The sequence below is a fragment of the Eumetopias jubatus genome, unplaced genomic scaffold, assembly GCF_037043125.1.
Source record: "Eumetopias jubatus isolate StellerSeaLion01/CBP00866 unplaced genomic scaffold, mEumJub1_p1.0 scaffold_9, whole genome shotgun sequence".
NCBI lineage: Eukaryota > Metazoa > Chordata > Mammalia > Carnivora > Otariidae > Eumetopias > Eumetopias jubatus.
Genome location: NW_028274815.1, coordinates 51,833,167 through 51,858,519, shown reverse-complemented (window position 1 = coordinate 51,858,519; position 25,353 = coordinate 51,833,167). Strand labels below are relative to the sequence as shown.

Below are 25,353 nucleotides of genomic sequence, written 5' to 3'. Positions count from 1 at the left end.
GGTTAATGGTGCAGTTCTGTAATGAGGCAGGAATTTGAATTTAATCTTCCTTATTGGAAATAAATCTTATAATTTAAAAATGAAAGCTCACATTTGAGAATTGTTATTTACATAACTGCTATAACTGAATGTCAGAGCTTCTTATCTTTGTCATATTTGTGCCTGGCCACAAATTTTATTCTGACTAGTTCTAAGAATTTGGAACACTTAAAATCAGCCATTGATATTTTTGAATATGAGGGATGTTAATAATTTCAAATAAAAGTTTTAAGCCCTTTCAGTATACAAATGAGTAGAAACTTATACATATGAGTAGAATACATACTGATTAAGGTTTATGGTTACTGACTGTTGAACTTAAATAAATTCCTCAAACTCTTTACTTCTATAACTTTTCATCAAGAGGTGTTTCTCTGATCCCTTAGATCTCCTTTGGAAGTTTAAACTTAACCATCTTCCACCGGGAAGACCAGTTTATTGGTTCAAATGATTAGACCCTGATATGGTAGCACTTAACTTTTTCCAAAGTATTGAAATATTAAAACCTCGGGACACAGATACACATCACCTTGCATTAACTAAAGGATATTATGGCCACTCTTTGGGAAGTATATCAACGGGATGTCTCATCCCCCTCCTTCCTTGAAAACTAGGAGGAAAAAAACCAGTATTCTTTACTATGAGGTGTTGAAATGCATCACTTTCTGGTGTCTTCCTCTAACCGGGTGCTTCTAATGTAATAAGTGAATATATTTGTTAAATTTGATCTGTGTTGACAGCATGCTGGACATTGTTTTGGAAGCTAAGATTTTCCTTGTCACTCTTCAAGATAACCTCTGATCTATGGAACATTAATATAAAAACAGTTTATTCTGTCTCTGTTTCAATGAAAGAAGTTGAATTATAGAATCATACACACTTTTGTTTACCTTGGATTTGTGAAGACCACAATGAAATAAGATCAATTGCATGTACTTGCCATGTATTTTCATTTCTTCTGAATAATTTTACTTAAAACTTTAAATTATGTATTGGAATTCTAAGTTATTCTCTGTAACTGGAACAATTTCTTTTAATATATACCTTCTCACTCAAGTAGCCAGAGGCACCTACTTTATGTTAAGGTGATTCTATCGGTTTTGCCTGTGACTTTAAATCCAATAGAGTATTTAAAAGATACTTCCAAAGAAAGTTTTTTTTAGGTATCGTTATTAAATACAGTTCTTGGGGAAAAACAAATTGTCTCACATCTTAAAAAAAGTTGACATGGTTAGGAGTATGGCCTTTTCTCCTTACCAGTTTCTGTTTCTGTTCATTTTAGGTAAGATTCACTTAAAATTTTAAATTTCAATGCATGGACTTTTTAGTTAAATTGTAGAACTATATGCACATATTATTTCAGTAACCACTCTAGGGGAGATCTTAATAATTTGAGATGTCTCAGATTCATGTTCGACCTCCTCATGTCTAGTGCAAATGTAACACAGAAGGAAAAATTGGTTATAAGAATTATATCAGTGGTCAGATTTTTACCATTATTTCCTTTGAACTAAAATCTTCAATGCAATGGAGGATCTCTTTTAAAATTTTATATTGCTTACATATTTATGTCAAAACATCTTAACCATTTTAATGCCGATTGGCTGGATTTCCCAGTGCTTATTACTAATGCATCAGGAAGTCTTAACAATTGGCATCAGCAGGATTATTTATAATGGTTGAATTCTCATCATAGTTTGATTTTTGTTTGTGTTTTGTTTGTGTTCTTTTTTTGTTTGTTTTTAAATACTTTTAGCCCTGACTTGAAAAACAGTCCAGTTGATGAAAGTGAGGTGCAAACAGCAGCTGATAGTCTCTCTCTTAAACCTAGTGAGGTTGAAGAAGAAACTGTTCCCAAAGTTGAAACAGAAACTTCTGTACAGCAGGAGGAACCTTGTGAGGAAGAACCTGAAAAAACACTGTGTGACTCTGACTTTGCTATTGAAACATTGGAAGTTGAAACTCAAGGAGAAGAGGTCAAAGTGGAAATTCCTCTTGTAGCATCCACTCCAATCAGTATTGAATTATTCACTGAAAATGTAGAGGAGTGTGTTTTAAATCAGCAGGTGTATACCAGTGACTTTGAGAAGGAAGAGGCAGAAATTATTAACCCTGAAACAGAATTATCAACATCTGACACTCCATTTATAGAAGAAAGGAACATCAAAGGAATTCTAGAAGAATCTCCATCTGAAGCAGAAGATTTCTTTTCTGGGATTACACAGTCTATGATAGAAGCTGTCGCTGAAGTGGACAAACATGAAACTGTTTCAGAAATAGTACCATCTACTTATGTTGTGGCCCTGGTACCAGGAATTTCCACTGGGGATGAGAAGGCAATGAGCAAAAAGGGAATTTCTGAGAAAAGTAACATGGATGAAAAGGAGGAAAATGAATTTAATAGTAAGGAAACCAGAATGGATCTGCAAATAGGAACAGAGAAGGCTGGAAAGAATGATGCTAGGATGGTTGCAGAGAAGTTGGAAAAGATCATGGCAGGAATGAAAGAAAAGCCTGCAGAAAATGCTGTGACCAAGGCATACCCCAGTAAAGGAATGGGTCAGGCCAATAAGCCTGATGAAGCTGGTAAAACTAGTATGTTGTCTGTATCAAATACATCTAGCACTAAATCAAGCATCAAAGCTGGTATGGTCTCTTCTCCAAAGGCAAAAGCGACAGCTTCAAAAGCCGAAAACCAGAGAAGTTTTCTGAAATCTGTACTCAGAGATCAAATAAATGCTGAAAAGAAACTTTCAGCCAAGGAGTCGGGTCTCCTTAAACCTACAAGTGCCAGGTCAGGCTTGGCTGAAAGCAGCAATAAATTCAAACCCACTCAGAGCGGTGTTGCCAGAGGAGGCAGTGGAAGGATCTCAGCCCTGCAAGGCAAGGATTCTGAACTGGATTACAGTTATATTACAAAACAGTCTCAGGAAACAGAGGCTAGACCTTCGGTCATGAAACGGCATGACAGCAACAACAAGGTGAGGAGGGTAGGAAGAATGGCTCAGTGTATCTTTGAAATGAGTAGCTCTGCTGTTGTAACTTTGGAGTAGGAGATGTAATCTTGTTTTGTACTTTCATCTCCTCACTCCACCCCCAAGCTCCCATTTCTCTTAATGATTCCACTGACTTAAGCCAATAGACGTTTAGAAAAATAAGCTCAAGTTTGTAATTTATTAACAGGTTTGAAAAGCATTATTTGGATAAAATGTGGTCAGAAATACAAGTGTGGTTTAAAGGAAAAAAAAAAAGTCTGCAGTGACTCTCCTGAGGTGACTTACCACTCTGCTTCTGAATGGGAAACCGTTTTCTCGTTTAAATTGAAGCGTCCTTTATCAGGTTACTGATTGCCCAACTTAGACATTGGTGGGTATAGGGAAGAAAAGATCAGTAAAACTGAATTTACCTACAACTTACAGAGATGATGCCTATGTTGTTAAAATGATTGTTGACTTAGTGTGGTATACCTGTTAACTATTTGCATAATTGAATGTGTTTGGATATTGTTTGGTGTTCTGATTCTTTTTTAAAAAACGAACATTAATAACAGAATTGTAAATTCTATTTTTCTGTATTTTTTACTTAATATTTCAGACTTTGGCTGGGCAAAACACGAAGAATCCTAAAAGCACCACTGGTAGAAGTTCCAAATCTAAAGAGGTGAGAAACAGTTCACTAACACTAATAAGCCTTCTATTCTGTCCTTCCACAGAAGAGTTCATCTATCTTATAACTAGTGTCTCTCCTATAATAATTTGATAACAGAGCAGCGGACAGGAATGAGATATTTTATTTTTGACCCTACCACCAATTTGTTTTTTGACCTTGAGCTAGGCTAAATTGTTTGTGTTCATGGTGCAGGGCAAAAAGTTATGCAGGGGCAGAAAGGGAATTAGAGTAGAAAAATCCCTCCAATCTCCTATTTACAGCAATAGGTTATAAACACAATAGAATCATACGTGTTAAAGGAGACTGGTGTTTGACTAAAGTCCTTGCCATTTTGTGAAACTTCTGAACACGTGGTCCTTTTGAGATGGCTCAATTTAACCTAACTGGATGGGCTCTAAGATTTACTTTCCTGGTACTAAGTTCTCCTGCCAAATATAAACGTGTTATTTTTGTTGTTGTTTGATATTTTAGGTTTTTCCATTCATAGAATATTTTTTTGGTCATTTTATCAGGGCACGGGGGAAAGATGTTAGTAGTTCAAGAAGCATAAGTATGGATAATGTTTCTTGTTGGCTTAATAAGTTGATAGTATAAATGCTTTCATGTTTCTTCCCCCCCAGAATTACTGGGTATATGTTCTAATGTCATTATATATGCTAGTAATTGATCACTGAGGACATACTAAATTTGTAGGAGGCCTGCTGGGAATTTATTTTCTTTAGTATTGGCACCATTTTTCAAATTACGGATACTGTGGGGTTTTTTTTTTTTTTCCAAGTGCAGTTATATTTGGCATTAAGTCTTAGTAAGGATTTTTCCATATAAATTTCTCTATAAACTTTATGTTAATGGTGTATATCTTAATTGGTCAGTGGTGTAATCTAGTTAGCTACTGACTTTCTAGCTACATTTGAGGTGCTTCTAATAGTCCATTAAGTCTCCTAGAACACTTATTAGATATCATTTAATAGGGAACAATAAATTTTTTACATTGTAGTTTGATAAATGCTTTACATTGTTTGATAAATGCTTTAAATGTAGTATTTTTGTGCTTTGTATTTCAAAATTTATACATCATTTAGGAAATGTAATCTTGAAATTAAAGGTGGAATTAGTTTGATATTGTTAGGATTTTACCTTTGGAGGTGTTTACTTTGTGAATTAGAGCTAATTCATTTGTGGAGCCTTAAAAAATAATTTATAGCCTATAGGAAACTTATTTGCACTGAAATTCTCACAGATGATATTTCATGTACATTTGCTGCAACTATTTGGAGCCTAACAGGTTATCAGTAATTGGTTCTGTTCACAGTTCTGTGATTTTTTTTTTTTTAAATCTCTTCAACAGGAACCATTATTTCCATTTAATTTGGATGAATTTGTCACTGTGGATGAGGTTATAGAAGAAGTAAATCCTTTTCAAACCAAGCAAAACCCACTAAAGGGAAGAAGAAAAGAAGCTTTCAAAAATGCCCCTTCCTCTGAACTTAACTTAAAGAAGAAGAAGGGGAAAACTCCTGCCCCTCGTGTTGTTGAGGGGGAATTATCTTTTGTAACATTGGATGAGATTGGGGAAGAGGAAGATGGAGCTGCACACCTAGCACAAGCTCTAGTCACTGTGGATGAAGTAATTGATGAAGAAGAAATAAATATGGAAGAAATGGTAAAAAATTCAAATTCACTTCTTACTTTAGATGAGTTAATTGATCAAGATGATTGCATTTCCCACAGTGAACCTAAAGATGTTACTGTACTGTCAGTGGCTGAAGAGCAAGATCTTCTCAAACAGGAACGCTTGGTAACTGTGGATGAAATTGGAGAAGTTGAGGAGCTACCTTTAAATGAGTCGGCTGACTTAAGTTTTGCCACTTTAAATACTAAAGGAGATGAGGGAAATACTGGAAGGGATCCCATTGGGTTCATTTCTTCCCAGATGCCTGAAGACCCTTCTGCTTTAGTTACTGTAGATGAAATACAGGATGACGGCAGTGATCTGCATTTAGTGACTTTGGATGAAGTAACTGAAGAGGATGAAGACTCTCTGGCAGATTTTAACAACCTTAAAGAAGAGCTTAATTTTGTTACTGTTGATGAAGTTGGAGAGGAGGAAGATGGAGACAATGATTTAAAAGTTGAGTTAGCACAAAGCAAAAATGACCGTCCCACAGATAAAAGAGGGGATAGAAAAAAGAGAGCTGTGGACACAAGGAAGATGAAATTTGAAGCCTTTTCCCAAGTTGGTTCAATAAGTGAGAATGTTATGGAAGAAGATCTGAAAACCATGATTCAAAGACATTTAGCAGGTAGATACTTAGAAGTGGTAATTTTCTGCTTTATGAGGGGATTACATTTAAAATTATAAAAATTTGTGTTGCAGCATTACCCATAATTGTCCCTGTATTGATAAAAGAAGTCAACAAATAGTGATGGCCTGTGATATTTTCCAAAGGAATGTGTACAAATTTACAGATTTCTTTTAATTACAGAGCAGACTTTGTCCCAAGTTATCACACTTCAAAAAAAGACGACAAATCTGGAAAGCAAACTACAGTGCCCAAATTAGAATGAAAATGATATATTTGTGTTACTGGAAAACATAGCTTTTGATTAGTAGAATGATATTATACCAGACTGCCTCCCAGTTTTTCCTCAGATTTAGGATTTAGAAAAATTTGTGAAGGTGCCATTTCACTTTTAAGTAATACTTTGATTGTATTAGAGTAATAGGTTTAGTTCACTTTAGGGGAAATCAAAATAACTTCTGAACTAAGAATGGAATGCTATTACTATAGCAATAAATTAGACTTTCTCTTTAAAGCTAAAACGCCAACCAAGAGAGTTAGAATTGGGAAAACACCACCATCGGAAAAAGCTGTTGCGACAGACCCAATGAAAGGTGAAGAGGCCTTCCAAATTAGTGAAGGTAAAGCAGGGTTGATGGAAGTGGGGAGGAGAGTAGAGAGTAACACAACACAAGGTAGTGGTTGAAGTTCAAAGGTCTACCATCTAAGAAGAAAAGTAGAAAAACAGTGAAGTATAGTGGGGGTGGGGGAAACAATCTTATCTGGATAAAGATTTTGGTCTTTGTAATTTAGAGATAATGGAACATAATGGAATGGAATAACAGAATAATAGGCAATCCCTTTTGTGATAGAATGTGATAATAGAACATGACAAATTTGTGGAAATGATACACGGGAAAGATTATTCTGACCATGTTGCAGCATCAAGTAGAAATCATTGCTTAACCAGCTGTTATTTGTGGACCCAGATCCCTTGCTTTATGGAGGCTGCTATGCAGCCAGCCAGTGAATGAAACAAGATGTCTTAATATTGATAAAATTTATGTTGAAACCAATATGGACCAGTGTCTAGTAAGGGACAGTACTTTAGTCCCTCAGCAGATATTTGTCATTGTGTCCATTATATTCATAGCAAAATTAATAAAAGGGTAGGAAAAACACACAGTTCCAGATCTCAAGTTAATTGATTCAGAGAGTTAAAGGGGAAAATCAAACTAGGATGACTTAAATAGCACTACAAAGGGTCTTTTGTACATTCTCTTTGATGCACCCTCCTTGCCCTCTTGCTTTTCTGTCCTGTCTTCGAGAAGGAGAAACTACCAGCTGTGATTCATTCCAAGTTCATTGAATCTGATTTCAGCTGGGCCCTCAGTGCTGCCGCACCATCTATTATAGACCTTCTTTCTTTCCCATTTCCTAACCAGGTGTAATGTAAGTCTTTTCCCCCTTTGTATCATATACTGCTTTACCCAGCTCATTCCTCCCTAGATAACCTTGCTTTTATTTCCATTTACCAGAGCAAATACAGCATCTCCACTCTCTGCCAGCTTGTGTTTTATCTTCCTTGGTACCACACATACAAAATATTTTGGTCAAGTCTTTCCCGTTAAAAAAACCATGCCCTTATTAACCTTGGGATCCTTCTGGCTCCCACGTTTCTTTTTCCTTTCAGGGCAAAGTATCTGGAAGGATCACCTGTTTTCAACTTCTTCATCTCAATGAACTGAATGTATTTTGGCTTCTTTCTTAACCACCTTCCTGAAATTTTTTTTTCTCACCTTCTGAAATTTATGTTGATAAAGAGACCCCCACTGGATTGTTGTCAAACTTGATTTATTAAGGTTTTTTTCTTCCTAATTCAGTCTTACTTGACGTCTCTGAATTATGTGTTTCTTGATCATGTGTTCTTTCTTGAAGATGTCTCCCATGGCCAAGTGGGTACTTTCCTTCTTTGTCTCTTCTTCTCCCTAACCTCTCCTTGATACCAAGCCATAGGTAGTGGTTTAGTAATCTAGATTACTTCAATAAATCTGATTAGCTCCTAGCATGATTTCATGAGGGTATTTTACCCCAGGATTTCTGTTTGTAGCTACCAGCTTTCTTAGAACTGCCTCATCTCAACTGAAAAATAGAGACAAGTGGACTTATTTACTGCTTATATAACAGTTTATTTCTGTTAATGGACAATATGTTTGACAGAAGGATCTAGCTGAAGAAAAAGTAATTTTCTAAACAATTTTAAATGTAAAATATTTGTTCTAATCTATTTAAATAATTATTTTTTAAAGAAAGATTTTTTTTTTTTTAAAGATTTTATTCATTTGACAGAGAGACACAGCGAGAGAGGGAACACAAGCAGGGGGAGTGGGAGAGGGAGAAGCAGGCTTCCCACTGAGCAGGGAGCCCGACCTGGGGCTCGATCCCAGGACTGACTTGAGCCGAAGGCAGACGCTTAACGCCTGAGACGCTTAACACCCAGGTCCCCCCTATTTAAATAATTATTATATGATTATATATAATATGTATTTATTATTACAACATAAACATCCCTTTGGAGTAGCAGGAGCAAATATGTTTAAGAAGGTTTATTAGTTATTCTGATAAGGGAATAAACTTTTGTAGGAAGAGACTAGAGGGTGTTTTAATCAGGTCAAGAAAAGGGAGATAGCCTTTTTTTAATCAACTCTTTAGGACTTGATGACCAGTAAAACACAAGGAATAAGAGAGGAGTAAATAATGATTTCATGGTTCCTGTCCATCCCCTCAGATTTGTTGAAGAGTGGCCCAGTTGCATGGAGAGAGCACTGAACTTGAAGTCACACAAACTTTGGTTCTAGCCTCTGTCGCTTAAAAGCCTTGTAGTCTTGGGCATACCAGTTTCTTAGTTTTGATTTTGGTTTGTTGTCTTGGTTTTGCTTTCTCCATCTATGAAGAAATAAGCATAATGAACATTTGACCTGCCTATCTCACATGAGATAAAAGCTAAATGAAGTGTATATATGTGAAAGGGACTTGTCAGTTACCATGTAATAGCAAGGTATTATAGCTCCTGAGGGTAACCAGGATTGCTTGGAACCAGTTTCTGTTCTTGTCTTCCCCAGGATTATATTATGCAGAGTCTGCCAACACTGAATGTTTCTCACATGTTATTTACTTTCCTGGACTTGAACATTTGTGATGTCACTTGTGATTCTGTTTGGCAGGGGTCTCTGTCAGTTTAGGCTCAGTTTTTCTTAAGTGGGAGGGCCTCAGTGCAGGGCATGAGAATTATTTTCTGCCCACGTCCTTTCCTCCTCAGTCCACACTCTTTCCTACCCAGGCCTTTACATACACTTTTGACAGTAATTACAGAACTTGAACTTCTTCCATTACTCTTGAAATGCTTTCGAGACCAATATATAAATAAAATATGCTATTAGCTTTAGTCCATTTATTCCTAACATCCAAGAATCTTGGAAGAGTGGTCCAGTAGGATTAGCCAAGGAAGGTTTACTTAGAGAGATGAGCCATAAATTAAACTTTGTAGGTAGCGATTATCTGATGTTAGCTTTACAGGCTGTAAATCTATTTTGAATAATTTCTTTTCCTTGAAAAATTATAATGATTTTAGTTGATGAGGAATCTGGATTAAAGGATTCAGAACCAGAACGAAAACGTAAGAAGATTGAGGACTCTTCTTTAGGGAAATCAGTGGTACCTGATGTCCCTGAAGGTAAAGTAAACATGGCATTTTTCCTTAATCATATGAAATAAAAATTCAGTACAATAGTAAGTGTTCTGTTGTTTAGATGACCTGGCAAGGATTTTTTTTTTCTTTTCTCATTCTTAAAAGTCTGGGATAAGTCTTTTCTTTTATTCCTGGTACTTTCTTTGCTCCTGTGGTAAGAACTTAAGTTATACTTGCCCAGGCAGAAATTTCAGTAAACATTCTGAAAAGCTTAGCTAGCAAACTGTTTGTGGCCAGCTAAAATGAGCTAAAGGAGCACCCTATCTGTTTACTCAGCATATTCCTCAGGCAGTTGCCCTTCGTTCTGCCTCTTTTTTATTCTTTTATTTTAATGGGATTCCAAAGGCATTCATTTCAAAAACACCATTAGATTCTTTTCCAAATGAATTGCTATTCTGAAGAAATTTCGTGGTATCCTAGAGGCACTGGAATATTACAGAATTTGTTAAAAAATAAAGCCCTCAGTCCTGTGATTAGAGGCTTAATTGCTCTTGATCCCTAGATACATAGCAGTATATAGCGTGCTTGTATGTAAGTGTGTACTATGATTAGCATGTTTGTCATGTTTAGATAAGTTGGTTAATACAACTGTAGATACTAATTTTCCTCCTTTCTCCCCCCTTTCTTCCTGTAGATTTAGACTTTCTTGTCCCGAAGGCTGGATTCTTCTGTCCAATTTGTTCCCTCTTCTACTCAGGTGAAAAAGCAATGACAAATCACTGCAAGAGTACACGTCATAAGCAAAATACAGAGGTAAATTTTTTTTCTTAACACCTCATAAAATTCTTCAGGTGGTATTATAATTAAACTACTTAAGTGTTCACCCAGAATGTATATTCTTCCCTTCGGGAGAACTTTTGAAGATGGGTGCCAGTTTATTCCTCTACAATTCAGAAGTACCGTCTTCACTCTACCTTGCCAGGAACTTCTAATCTTTATTCCTTTTCCTCTCGCAGCATCCCCAGGGTAGATTCTACAGACCACTACAGTCCCATGTAACTTTCCCTTAAAGTGTGGGACACCATGAATTCTGAGGCCTCTTGCAACGTCGGACACATAGCATATTAAAATTTGTGAATTACCTAGTCAGAGAATATGCTTAACTTTATTTAAGCCATTTCCTAAACTGATTTAATGACAACCCCTCACCCCCCCCTTTAAGTTGTACTCTAAGGAAGTGCTACTTTAAAGAATCATCATTAGCCGTAGTTGAAGTGGTGGTTCTGATTCCTTCTGAACGTTTCAGAGTTGTTTTATATATCTTCTAAATTGAATTTGTGGCACCAACACTCAACTGACATTGATTGAGTTGTTATTTGCTGGAGCTTATTTAACACCCCCCCCCCCGCCATCAACATTATGAGGTAGATGCTATCATTCCAATTTTATTTTTTTATTATTTATTTATTTATTTTAATCATTCCAATTTTAAAGGTGAGGAAAACAGGCTTAGAGTATCTAAACCCAAGTATGTAATCCCAAGATCACGCACGTAGCTGGTTAGTAGCGGACCTGGGATTTTCACCCAGCTCTGTTGTATTCTAGCCTCAGACCCTTAACCGTTATGCTCTGCTCTCAACTTTGTGTCATTTTGCCATCAGATTTTCCACTGGCTTTGTATTGCATTTGGGATAATACCCAACCTTCTTCTTGTAGGTCTATAAAGCCCTACATGATCTGATTCCTTTCTGTTTCTCAGGCCTCACTGTCTGTTATTGCTCACTATGTTTCAGTTTTTCTGGTGCTCTCAGTTTTTTTTTTTTTTCCCATACATGTAAAAGGCCCCTTTGCTGCTTTTGCACCTTAATATCTCTGTTCCTTTGCCCCCTCCCAGTCCCACTTGGATAGCTGCCTCTTCCCCACTTTTAGCTAAGTCTGGACTCATCAGTTTCCCAGAAAGGCTTTTGCTTAAGAAAGACCTAGCTAAAAGTGCAAAACTCCCTCCCACCCTTAAGAAGGGTCAACCACAGTCACTTACCTCATTGTATTTCTTTCCTTTATAGTGCTTACCAGCACCAAAATTTGTCTTATTTATTTGTTCTTTTATTGTTTCTCTTGCCCCACTAGAGTGTAAACTCCATGAGGTAAAGGGCCTTCCCTGTCCTGTTGATCACTGAATCCCCAAGCACCGAGCATAATGCCTGGTATAGCATAAATATGAGATGACTGGTGAATGGAAGGAAAGAATGTTAATGTAAGGCACTGTGTTTCTAATCTTTATTTTGTAGGATCAGGCTCTTTTAAATTGTAAATTCAGTGGACTATATTAGATACGTTTTCATACACAGCAGAGCAACACCTAATGTTTTATATTGCAAATTGCTTTTAACAGAAGTTCATGGCCAAGCAAAGAAAGGAAAAGGAGCTGAATGAGGCTGAAGAAAGAAGTTCTAGGTGATTGGGGGAAAGGGGAAAGACTTCATTAGAAATTCGTTTAGGGTCCAGTTGATTTGTGTTTTTTTGTTATCACTTAATTTGTAATTTTTGTTTCAGAAGCAAATATTCATGTTGTACAAATTTCTGATTGCCCTTGATGTGGAAAGACTGGTGGGAAAAGTATGATGGGTTTGATTTTTATATCAAATCATCAGGCATGGAGAAATATCTTTTAGAAGTGTTAAAATAAATGTTCCTACTGTATATTTAAAATACCGTCTTGTGTTTGTGGCTGATTTATTAAAGATTTGCTTGCCTCTGATTTTAGACAGGAGCCTCCTGTGACTTGGGATGTTTAGGGATTCTTCATGTATTACTTGAAGTCATAGCAGAGCAGGGTTTCAGTTTGCTTCAACCCTTAGTATACAGGTCAAAGATTTCTTAAAACTCCTAATATTTCTGGATAAAATTAATTATGTATAATTGACCCAGGTTGGTTTGAGTAAAACTACTTGATGTTTTCAGTGTGTTAGGAAGATCTTTTTTCCTGCTCATGGTAACATCTGGTTTCTGCCACGACCCATTTGAGGTAGCTTCTAGCAAGTCATTTAGTATTAGCTTGAAAAACTACAAAGACAGAGCAGCCTTTACTTCCTATGGACCCCTGCAGTTGCTTTTAAACCATTTAAATATTACTTACATTGTTTGTAAAAAGTTGTAAAGGTGTAAAAAAACAATTCAGTGGCTTGTTGGGTGCAGGACACAGCCCTGTACTGTAAATTTTTAGATTAGACGTGCTTCAGACGTAGGCCTGCTGACTTTGAATTGCTTTATTATCAGATTTGTCAGCTTTTCCAAGATGAAAGTGTATATATACCAGTTAATAAGAGAGAGTGAATGGAAGGAAATGAAAAACTACTACTTTCTTAGATTTCTTACTCCTGTCACAGCACATTACCTTACAGTGAGCAGGAGTGGAGTGAAGAACAAAAAGCAGCAACTTTCTTGTTGCCCACCAAACTCATTACACACTCAGTTCGGGCTTAGCTACAGCCTGAGCAAAATGACAAACTGCTACATGCCATAGACTAAGGAGTGGGGTGGGTGGGGAGGGGGGTGGCTTATGAATGCCAAGAGTCTATTGTAATTAAAACATAGGTGAGGGGCCCCTGGGTGGCACAGTTGGTTATGTATCCGGCTCTTGGTTTTGGCTCAGATTGCACCCTTAAGACTCTCTCTCTGCCCGCCCTCACCCCCTTCCCCTGCTCTCTTGTGCGTGCTCTCTCAAATAAATCTTAAAAAAAAAAAAAAATCCCTGATAGGTGAGTGTGGTAATGAGAGAGAAGAGCTATTAAAAGTTGGAGAATAAGGTGCCATTAAGGTAAAGCAGCATAGTCAGACTAAGTAAGAATCTTAACTTTTTAAGGAATCTTTTCCTTAGCGGGGGAAGCTTTTAAAACCAGAGACCATATGAGCTTTAATCTTGTCTGGACCAGCCTTGGAATTTAATCTTAAAAATTTAAGTGTGAGGGGCACCTGGGTGGCTCAATTGGTTAAGTGTCTGCCTTCGGCTCAGGTCATGATCTTGGCGGGGATCCAGCCCTGCGTAGGGCTCCCTACTCGGTGGGGAGTCTGCTTCTCCCTCTCCCTCTGCCCCTCCCCCCAACTCATGCTCTCGCTCTCTCAAATAAATTTTTTAAAAATTAAAAAAAAATTGGAAACTCTTATTTCTTCCAAATTAGTTATGTGGAAATTGGGATTCTATATTAGAATAAAAGGAACTGCTAAAGCCTAAAAGTTGGTAGGGGTGATTTTTGTTTTAGTGACAGGTGTTGATGGTTAGCTATACATATTAAATAATGTTCCTCTATGGAGGATTGGGAATTTTTATCCTAAGGCTCCAAATACAAATAGACTCTTTGCATATAATTTTAGAATTGTACACTTTTTTCAGAAAACCTTGAAATACCTCCCTCCTTTATTCATGCTACACATAACTGGTTGGTTAAGGGTGTAACAGTTTTTAAAGTTTCTATTTCATCATCTAGACACCAAAGCAATAAAAGATTGCATTCAACACCACCTCTAATAAAAGGTTTTAGATTTTACTACCCTTTCTGGCACAGAATGCTATGAAAATTGGCTCTCTCTCCAAAACTCCTTTTGAATTCTTAAAAAACAAACCAGGTTTTAAAAACCTTAAATTTTTATTTTAATACTCGGTTGTGGAAAATATCAAGTATATTGAAGAGAATAGGATAACTTACCCATATATGCTAATTATGTAGTTCCAACAGTTATCCCCTCAAAGCCAAATATATGTATGTCCACCCTTAACTTCTCTTGTATTTTAAAGGAAATCTCAGCATGCCATTTTACCCGTACACATTTCATTATGCGTTTCTAAAAGATAAGGATTCTTTTTTTTTTTTTTTGATAAGATTTTATTTATATGACGGGGAGAAAGAGCGAGAGCAGGAACACAAGCAGGGGGAGTGGGAGAGTGAGAAGCAGGCTTTCCGCTGAGCAGGGAGCCTGATGCGGGGCTTGATCCCAGGACCCTGGGATCATGACCCAAGATGAAGGCAGACGCTTAACAACTGAGCCACCCAGGCACCCCGATAAGGATTCTTTTAATGTAATAACATGATTAAAAATATTTATTTAAATCCAGTTCAGATTTTCTAATGTTTCGTAAGTGATTTTTATTTTGTTTTGCTGAAGAGATTTGAATAAAGTCATATATTGACTAGTCTGATAGGTTTTTAAAATTATTTTTAATGTAAGGATGATGTTCTCAGAATTCAGATAAAGAAATGAGATATTTGGTTCTACAAACCCATGCTGCTCAAAAATGTGGTCTTGGAATCTAATGCTGATCCACAAAGTATGCAACTTTATGTTGACTTAAGTACAGAAATTGAGTGTCTAGAAACCTTATTTCAGTTTGACAGTGACTTTTTATTTGTTAGATATGCTAATTTAAAAATGGGGTTTTAAGTTTCTGCACTTATTTTTATTTTACAAAATAATAATCTGTGATGGATTGGAAATTGGGGAAAAGAAAGGAAAACTAAGCTGATTGATCACATAGTTTGAGAAGCACTGCTGAAAGCGTTCCTCACAGTTTAGATTTGTTCATTGCAACCCCATAGTATAATTTTAGCATATTCCTCTGTCCTCTGATATCTTTTGAATTTGTAGTTGAATATGGAAATGTGATCAGAATTTGGTTCTTTTTCTTTTTGTTAAGACTGCTTTAGGGGCACCTGGCTGGCTCAGTCGTTAAGCGTCTGCCTTCTGCCTTCGGCTCAGGTCATAATCTCAGGGTCCTGGGATGGAGCCCTGCATTGGGCTCCCTGCTCAGCGGGAAGCCTTCTTCCCCCCTCCCCCACTTCCCCTGCTTGTGTTCCTTCTCTCACTTTGTCTCTCCCTGTCAAATAAATAAATAAAATCTTAAAAAAAGAAAAAGACTGCTTTAGATGGTGATGTGGTCTTCTTGATCAGCAGGCACAAAGTATCATAGTTTTCTTTGGGATTTTAGTAGAAGTTGATGCTTAAAGGTTAGATGTATATTTATTCATTGGGGGTTGCAAAATGGTGATATTTTAATTTGAACATTTCTCCTTGTATAAGCTGGAACACTTCCTGAAAAGAGAAACTTCTCTCATCTGCTCTTTGGTTACTCAGTGTGGTATCCTTTATTTAAGAAAGGCTTAAGTATTTGATGCTTTTCCTTTACTTACTATTTTTTCAAAATGAGTTTTGGCACCCACGGAGTATGGTAAATTCTTTTTATTTAGGTATTAACTTGAACTCATGAATTTTAACATTGGATATTGCAAACCTTTACAGTAGTAGCCTTATTGATGCTCACATTGTCATATTTTCGGCCTTTTTCATATGACTGCTCATTCTTTTTGACATGACACTACTAATTTTCATGGGTTCTTTGTTCTCTACATACAGAGATTTTGCAGGCTCATCTTGTACACTTTCTGCCTTAGACCTGAAGTCAGCCATTTCTTTAAGGAACAGTGGCTCCTTAGGATGGTCATTGCTTCAGTTTTGGTTGTTGCTTTTCAGTGCACAGCACTGAAATGTGTTTTGTTTTTATGATAAAGTGCATTATTATCATACACTTCTGGTTCAAATTTGGGACTTTCAGGTTTTTATCTCTTCTATCTTAAATCTCTCAAGGACATCAGCTTGATGGGTTCAACTATCAAAATTGCTTATCTATATCTCACTTTACATATATAAAAAAATACTAAGACCACAACCAACAATGTGATTATTAAAAAACAGTTTAAAATACTTTTTTAGCGGGGCGCCTGGGTGGCTCAGTCGTTAAGTGTCTGCCTTCAGCTCAGGTCATGATCCCAGGGTCCTGGGATTGAGCCTCGCATCAGGCTCCCTGCTCAGTGGGGAGCCTGCTTCTCCCTCTCCCACTCCCCTGCTTGTGTTCCCTCTCTTGCTGTGTCTCTCTCTGTCAAATTAATAAAATCTTAAAAAAAAAAAAATACTTTTTTAGCTTTGCTTTTTGTCCGTAGGGTATATCCTAGTAAGGATATATATTTAAATCCCAGAACTTTCAAGTCACTTGGAATAGTTCTTTTTTTTTATGTTAATCACCATACGTTACATCATTAGTTTTTGATGTAGTGTTCCATGATTCATTGTTTGCGTTTATAACACCCAGTGCTCCATGCAGAACGTGCCCTCTTTAATACCCATCACCAGGCTAACCCATCCCCCCAACCCCCTCCCCACTTGGAATAGTTCTTTAGTAGGAATGCTACCTTGTAGATTACCTTTGAGGTTCATGTGTTTAATTTTATCTTTGATTTTTAAGGGTTACATTTTTTAATTTATGTTACAAAAAGCATTTTACATGGTTCTAAAGTCACACTTGTAAAAACATGGTATATTCAAAGAAGTGTAGCTCCTCTCTTACTCCATCCTGTTGCCCCCCCCCCAATGTAAGTAACTGTTCCTTGTTAATTTTATAATATATTTTTTATATACGTAGCCAGATTCACATCTACGGGATAACCAGTTTTCAATACCTGTGTCTTTATAATGATTGTTAATCTGTAAGGAGAACCAGTGACAACAAGAATAGGGTCGAAGGCAGAGGAGAACCAGAAAATATCTGAATTCTCTGTAAATCTAGAAGGAAATTTGCCAGATGCTGAACCTTTTAATCTACAGGGCATAAAACTGATGGTGATAAATTACAGTAAGTTCCATGAGCTGAAGGGGAAGTATACCTTTTCATAAAACTTTAGGATCTTTTTTTTTTTAAGGGGTAGTTTCTGTAAGACGACTTCTAAAGATTTAAAAAGAAAGGTGGGGAGAAGGGTAACATCTTGTATGCCACAGTCCACGAGAAAGAGGAGAGTAAGGTGCTATGTTTGACTCCCTACTGCTTTATCCTACTTTGACATCGATAAACCTTCATCAGCAAAACATTACAGGCTTATGAGGTAGGTGCTGAACTTAAAAAGTGTGTATGAATGTATGTATATGTATATAAACCATATTCCTGTCCTCTTCAAGGGCTTACATGAGAACATGACCATAAAAAGTTGCTTGACAATTTTGCCTATGCTAAATGCTTGCTGAGTGATACAGATATCAGGAGTAACATATGGAGAAGTAAAATAAATGACAATTGGGATTAAAGACTAAGATGGAATTACACCGTTGTAAGTTTTTACATTATTTCTAAAGTGGTGTAATACTCAAGAGAGACTGTAATTAGTTAAGGTTCTTTACCACTTGAAAAATGAAAATGGATTACTAAGGATTAGTCTAACCCAAAAAAAGGAAAGGGAGAGTAAAGGATTGAAGAGACATAGAAAACTAACAAAGATGGTAGACTTGTGCCCAACCGTATCAGTAATTTTGTTAAATGTCAACAGACTATATTTCCAATTAAGTTTTAGTGTCGGATACTTTAGGCCTGAACTGGAATTAATTGGTTAGCACATCCTCTCTTGAGCAGCATCTTTGCATTCTGTTTGGGCCCTAAACCTTGGAGGTGAAGGATTTGCTTTTCTTAAACTGAAGTCTCTTACAGAAAAAGTTATATAACCTGTGAGAAAACAACTCTAGTTACTGTAGGCATGCAAATAATTTTGTGAAGAAAAAAATACACACTTAATGTAAGTTGAGCTCATTTCCCAAATTAGACACTGGAACTGGAGTTAGGGGTGAAAAGAAGGTTGGTAGAGTGTGTGCTTTCAATTCTCATAACCTAGGAGTAAGTAAAAATGTGAATCCTATTTGTGTGCCAGACAGTGTCCTTCATGTTTTAGTAGCATTCTCAATCTGCAAAATAATTCTAGGAAATAGGGGTGCCTGGGTGGCTTGGTTGGTTGGGTGTCTGGCTCTTGGTTTTGGCTCACATCATGATTTTGTGGTCATGGATCAGGCTCCATGTTGGGCTCTGCACTGGGTGCAGAGTCTGCTTCGGATTGTTGCTCCCTCTCCCTCCCTCCCTCTCTTAAATGAATAAATAAAATCTTTAAAAATAATAAATCTAGGAAATAGATGCTGTGATAATTACCATTTTATTTACAAGGAAGCAAGCTCAAAGAGATGGTTACTTGTTCGGGGCCACACAGCTAGCAAGCAATAGAATTGGGGCTGGAAACCAGTGCATCTCACCCCAGATCCATGCTCATTCCCCCCCTGGGTCCCCCCCCACCCCCCAGCATTCTGGACATCTGGTCAGGCCTCTTGGGGTCACAGGGAAGAGAAGTTTATAGATAAACATAGCAGTGTAGCTGAATTGGCAGAACTGGGGGTCAGAGAGGGAGGAAAGATGGCCTTCCTTGAATGTGTGTGGAGTACTTCGTTTCAGTTACCTGCAAAGGTATTAGCAGATAAGGTGGAAAACCCTAGTAGCTCACTGGTAGAAGTGGTCTCCAGTCTCCGATGGGGTGGCATATTTTATCACTAATATTGTTCAGAATTGCCAATAGCAAGTGGCAAGGATAAAAAGTAGATGTAGTCAAGTTTTATTTTTAACTTCTCTACGGACTGCATCCCTTAACTTGCTTTCATGGAATAGACTACCCATTTCCCTGCCTTTAGTATACCCCTGCCAGTGGGGCAACCTTCCCCTAGAGAAGGCAGCTTTGCTGCAGCTGGGATGTCTCCTTTAGCTGTGTAGAACAGCTGGAGCCTTCTGAGCCTATCCTGACTTACCAGGAAAGGCTTCTGGGTGGCCAGGAGGGGCACTTGCAGTTCTCTGGTGCCTTTTTGTAAAGACTGGCCAGAGGCTTGGGTGGGAATGTAAGGCACCACCTCTCACAAGGCTTATTTGCAGCGAGCATGGCCCCATGGCCCCGGGTTTGTGTAGGCTTCTGAGTTGATCTTAGTCCTGTAGTAAGGATTGGAGAAATGATGCCTGGTCTCATACAGTCACCCATAGGGATTGGCCGGAAGCTGCACTTGTGTTACTTGCCCTCTGATGGCCTTGGAATCTAGAACTTCCTCATTTTCAGTCCTCCAACTCTTCTAGACCTGTTGGCCACCACCTCCTTGAGGCAACCCCTTGTATTGAGTTGCCCCAGCCAAGGGGTCAAGAGACTTCAGGGAGGTTGCAAAGGTGATACTCTAACTTTGGCACTGAGGTACAGTTACTCCACACTTACAGAAATGGCCCCATTTTTTGCTCTCAGCTGTTGGGTCTTAATTTAATGCCACCCAGCCAGGTTTTCCTAGTTCAAGAGTAATCCCATCTACCTTGCCAAGGTGATTTTCCAGTTTGAGCCAGTGAGGCCAATGAGAAGTTTGCCCAAGAAAACTTTGGGGGGCCTCCCCCCCTTTGAGGGGCCTCCTTTGTAGAAACCCAGAAGCAGCCATATTACTAATTTTCGGTAGCCTTGAGTACTGGCTGCCATCCTTGAACCATATGGGTCTACAGGCTTTGGAAGAGATACATGCTGCAGCCAGTAAAGTGGAGAGACAGTATATACCTGGGCCCCGGATGACATCCTTAACAGTACTGGATCTACCAACATAGAAGCCACCCTGCCTTGAGATTTCCGACCTGAGAGCTGATCTGCTTTTTTTTTTTGAGCAGGAGCAGCTATCATTTATTGAGATCAAGCACTATGAGCTGGACATGGTAGCAAGTAGTTTGCACAAACCTACGTGTACTCTTGCCAGAGAGGGCTCAAAGGCGAAGATTTCATGTAACCAGAAAGTGCTCATAATATGTTTATTCTTTAACTTATAAACAACATTTACTTGTCCTTCAAAAGTTAATTATAACTGGCAACAACAGCTTTTCTCAGATACTTCTCTCCTGTCCAAGAGAGGGCAAGAATTTAGCCCTTGATTAAGCCACCGCCCCACCAGCATACACACAAGGGGAAGTGGGGATGACCTTAACTAGTAATAACATTCCACTGTTACATGATTGTACAAAACTTCCAAGCTGGCTGTTCTTGCAGAAGCTCTCTTCTGAAGGACAGAACAACAGCTCACGGCTTTATATTCACATGTTTGGAACAATGCTCCTGTTTCATTCATAGATACTCTGAGGCTCCTGCAGCACTAAGCCACCTTCTGTCATGGCACTCTGCAGTCGTGTCATAGGGGCTGAGGCTGCCTCCCAAGGAGTGGATTGGTAGACCATGATGTTGATTCCTGCCTCAAAGCATCGCTCAGCCAGCACCCGTCCTATAGTCTTACGGGCCACCACCACATTTTTGGTGCTGTAAAGGTGCTTTTTAATAGCCCATTCCTGAGTGGATGCTGAAACCACAACCTGGCCACTGCAATGCTCAGCAAAGGCTTCTACATGATGCTGAGTCCTCATAACTCACAACCTGTGCCACAACTCACGGCAGGGCCACGCTCGCCCCCAACTCTGCTCTTTCCTGACCACACCTGAGCCCCCAGATTGCGGGGGTTCTGGTTGGTGAGCTCTGGGGTGCATTTCCCACAGGGTTCACTTAAGGCTTCACAGCTGGCTTGGAACTGGTTGAGAGTGCTGTGACCCCACCCCCCGGGGTTCCTGCAAACTGACAGCCACTCCCAGAACCCCGACTGGAGCGCCATCACTGAGGGATCGTTGGCAAAGCCTCGGAAAAACCTTGCCTCTTTTTCTCATTGGAGTCCCAGCCGCTTGCCAGCCGCAGCCATGTTAACTCAAGGAAAAGCCTTTTCCTTAATTTTTTTTTTAAGATTTTATTTATTTGAGAGAGAACATGAGTGGGGATGGGGGGGCAGAGGGAGAGGGAGAAGCAGACTCCTCACTAAGCAGGGAGCCTTTATGCGGGACTTGATCCCAGGACCCCAGGACCATGACTTGAGCCAAAGGCAGATGCTTAACTGATTGAGCCATCCAGGCACCTCTCCTTAATGTTTTTAAGTCAGTTTCATCAGGGTTTTTCTTGAACTCATACAGCTTTGGATGTTGAGTTAGGGAGTTTGAACTTTGAACTTTATTCCATTGTCAAAATTTGCAGAAGTTTTTGAGATGAAATCCCGTTTAGTAAAGTCACACTTACAGATGCTGCCATCCACTTCAGTGCTGATGGAACAGAACAGGTTAATTTCCAGTTTATGTATAATGTGATATTGCTGCTTTTCTTATTCATTTGTGGCCAATGTCTGATAGGCTCCTGCCCTTGTTAATCTTCCCAACCATGCTCCAAACATCCTCACACAGAATGCCTGTGTCTTGCTGCAGGGATATTGCTAATCTGCTTCCTCTGCACTCCCACCTGATTGCTTAGGACCTCCACACTGACTAGGGTTTCCATGCATTTTAGTCTGTTTTGTTGCAGTTTTCTCAGCAGTAGAACCTTGGTGCTGGGGGGAACTTCAGAGGTTACCGAGGCCAGTCCTTAAATGTTTGAAGATTCTCCATGACATTCCCACCACTGGCTGTCCACTGAAGGGAGTAGTTCCAGGTCTTGGGGGTTTCTTCTGTGGCCAGTTCCATTTTTAGATAATTTTAGTTATTAAAGTTCTCTCCCTAAAATTCAGGTCTTAAAAACCTAGAGGTAATCCAAGAGAAAAGTTAAGAGCTCAGGGTCCTTCTGGTTAGAAACTCAGATATTTTGTTTGTCCCACCAGATTCACTTTCCACCCTTTTCCATCCTGCTCTCTGCCCCAGGAGGCTAACCCATGTGGACCCCATCACTTCTCATTGGATTTGAACAATTGAGCCAGAGCAGTATATGGAGCAGAGGAAGTGAGGTCAAGGTTTCTCCTGGTTCCCTGCAGAATCACCTCACTCTGGCTTTGATCCTCAACCAAAGATCAGTGTTTATATCAAGGTTGCATTTCTTTATAAGACTCTCCTTCTGGGTTCCAGAAACTAATAACTACTGTTTCTAGTCCTTGTGTGCTGAACCACTGGTTGTCATTCTCCTATAGTCTGCCCACACCTTTATAAGTAGTCCCTTTATTAAAATTAAGTATTCCTCAATTTACCTATCAGTGTGCTATCTATTTCTTATTGGGACCCAGACTGTTAGAGTAATTGGTACTGTGAGTGTCTCTAGGAAACTGACCTTTGAAACTGGGCTAACACTAATTTAAAAAGGGGGTGGGGACTGACTATATTAATATCTGATAAATTAAACTTCAAAGCAAAGTATGTTACTAGAGACAATAAGGGACAATACATGATGATAAAGGGATCAATCCACCAAGAAGATAAAGCAGTCTTAAAGGTGTATGCATCAAACCAGAAAGCTTCAAAATACATGAAGCAAAATCTGATAGAGCTAAAAGGAGAAATAGACAAATCCAGTTATAGGTGGGGACTTCAAATCCCCACTCTCACCAACTGGTTGATAGAGCTGCTAGAGAAAATCAGCAAGGATATAGAAGAACTGAACAACATAATCAAATCTAGGATCAGACTGACATTTATAGAATAGCAAGCAATAGAATATACGTTCTTATCAAGTTTTACACATGGAACATACATGACTATAGACCACAATCTGGGCTATTTAATAACAAATATTGACACATTTAAAAGAATTGCGATCATACAGAACATGTTTTCTGGGCATAATGGAATCAAGCTGGAAATCAACAGAATGACAATAGGAAAATCACCAAACATTTGGAAAGTAAACAGCACACTTACAAATAATCCATGAGTAAAAGAAGTCTCATATATATAGAAATGAATGAAAATGAAAACATTAAAATCTTTGAGATACAGCTAATAAAGTACTGAGGAAAATTTATAGCACTAGGTGCTTACATTATAAAGAAATAAAATAAGTTCATAGCTCAGGAAACAAAAAAGTAAAATAAGCCCAAAGCAATTAAAAAGAAATGATAAAGAGCAAAAATCAATGAAATTGAAAAGAGTAAAATGAGGGGGAAATTATACATAATTAAAAACAAAACATTGATAAACCTCTAGCAAGATTAACAAAAAGAAGACACAAAACTACTAATATCAGGAATGCAGCTATCACAACAGATCCTGTAGCTATTAAAGGAATACTATGAACAACTGTGCTCAAGTTTGACAACTTTGAAAAAATGGACAAATTTCTTGAAAATCACAAACAATTAAAACTAAGCCAAGATGAAGTAGAGAACCTGAATAATCCTAATATGGAATTTGTAACAAAACAGTCTCTTCCGGAAAATAAAAGAATACTTCACAACTCATTTTATGAATAATTTATTCCAGATGTGCAAGGCTGGTTCAATATTGGAAATTTAATCAGTGTAATCCACCATATCAGGCTAAAGAAGGAAAAAACTGATATCAATTGATTCAACACCTAATGATGGTAAAAACTTTAAGTACACCAAAAATAGAGGGGAACTTCCTCAATCTCATAAAGAGGATTTACAAAAACAAAACAAACAAAAAAAAACTATAGCTAGTATATATGTTGAAAGACCAAATGCTTTCCCTCTGAGATTGGGAACAATAAAAGGATGTCCATTCTCACCGCTACTATTCAACATAGTACTTCATGTTCTAGCACCCGAGAGGAAAAGAAGGCACACAATTGGAAAGTAGAAATAAAACTTATTTGGAGATGACATAATTGTCTACATAGAAAACTCCAAGGAATCTATAACAGAACTCCTAGAACTAACAAATGAGCTCAGTAAGATATAAGATCAACATAAAAGTTAATTGTACTTTCTGTATACTGACAACAAACAAAACCCCAAAATTATAAAAATGCAATACCATTTACAATTGCTCCAAAGAATATCAGGTATAAATGTACAAATACATGTATAGGATTTAGGTAATGAAAATTAAAAAATATTGATGAAAGAAATTAAGGGAGACCTAAATAAGTGGAGAGATTTATTATGTTCATAGACTGAAAAATTCAACATTGTAAAGATATTAATTCTCCACTAAATTGTTCTATAGGTTTTATGCAATCTTATCAAAATTTCAGCAGTATTTTTGTAGACATAGACAAGCTTATTCTAAAGTTTATATGGGAAAGAAAAAGCCCTAGACTAGTGAAAACAACTTTGAAAAAGAAGAATAAAGTCAGAGGAGTCAGTTTCCAATGTTAGGGCTTACTATATAGGTATAGTAATCAAGAAAATGTGATATTAGCAGGAGGAGACATAGATGAATGGAACAAACCTGAAAATAGATCCACACAAATATACCCAATTAATTATTTACAAAGAAGCAAAGGCAATTCAATAGGAGTAACCTTTTCAATAAATGGTACTGGAGCACCATCAGCAGAACATTCATCAGAAAAAATGAACCTCAAGCTAAACTTTACACATATTAAAAACTCAAAAGGGATCATGGATTTAAATGTAAAACTTACGTAAAAAGTAAAATTATAAAACTTTTAGAAAAGAGCATCAGGAACAATCTTAAAAATCTAGCACTTGGCAAAAGTTCTTGGACTTGACACCAAAAGCACAATCCACAAGAGGAAAAAATGGATTAAATGCATTTCATCAAAGTGAAAACTTGTTCTGCAAAAGACCTAGTTAAAAGGATGGAAGGACAAATTATAGACTGGCAGAATATATTTACAAATCACCTACCCAACAAAGGCCTTATTCCTAGAATGCATAAAGAAGTCTCAAAAATTTTTTAAAAATCCAATTAGAAAATCGGCAGAAGACCTAAAACATTTCTTTAAAGAGGACATACAGATCACAAACACATGAAAAGATGTTTAACATCATTAGCTGTTGGAGAAATGCAAATTAAAATCACAATGAGATATCATTACA

At 37.8% G+C, this 25,353-nt stretch overlaps 1 protein-coding gene and 1 pseudogene across 5 annotated transcripts in view; one reads left to right on the top strand and one right to left on the bottom strand.

Moving 5' to 3' along the window:
* ZNF638 (zinc finger protein 638) overlaps window positions 1-12,390 on the top strand; it is a 63,834-nt gene extending 51,444 nt beyond the window's left edge. For 3 of the 5 annotated variants that reach the window (XM_028116129.2, XM_028116132.2, XM_028116130.2), the window contains 7 exons: window positions 1,796-3,020; window positions 3,634-3,699; window positions 5,057-6,011; window positions 6,512-6,631; window positions 9,622-9,723; window positions 10,373-10,491; window positions 12,071-12,390. In XM_028116129.2, coding sequence (XP_027971930.1) covers window positions 1,796-3,020; window positions 3,634-3,699; window positions 5,057-6,011; window positions 6,512-6,631; window positions 9,622-9,723; window positions 10,373-10,491; window positions 12,071-12,136 — 2,653 coding nt within the window. In that variant the 3' untranslated portion in view covers window positions 12,137-12,390. The remainder of the gene's footprint in view (window positions 1-1,795; window positions 3,021-3,633; window positions 3,700-5,056; window positions 6,012-6,511; window positions 6,632-9,621; window positions 9,724-10,372; window positions 10,492-12,070) is intronic. The other 2 variants (XM_028116131.2, XM_088026465.1) reach the window with 1 other exon arrangement.
* Window positions 12,391-20,656: 8,266 nt separating this feature from the next.
* Window positions 20,657-21,195, bottom strand: LOC114218986 (large ribosomal subunit protein uL18m pseudogene; annotated as a pseudogene).
* Between the last annotated feature and the right edge of the window lie 4,158 nt (window positions 21,196-25,353).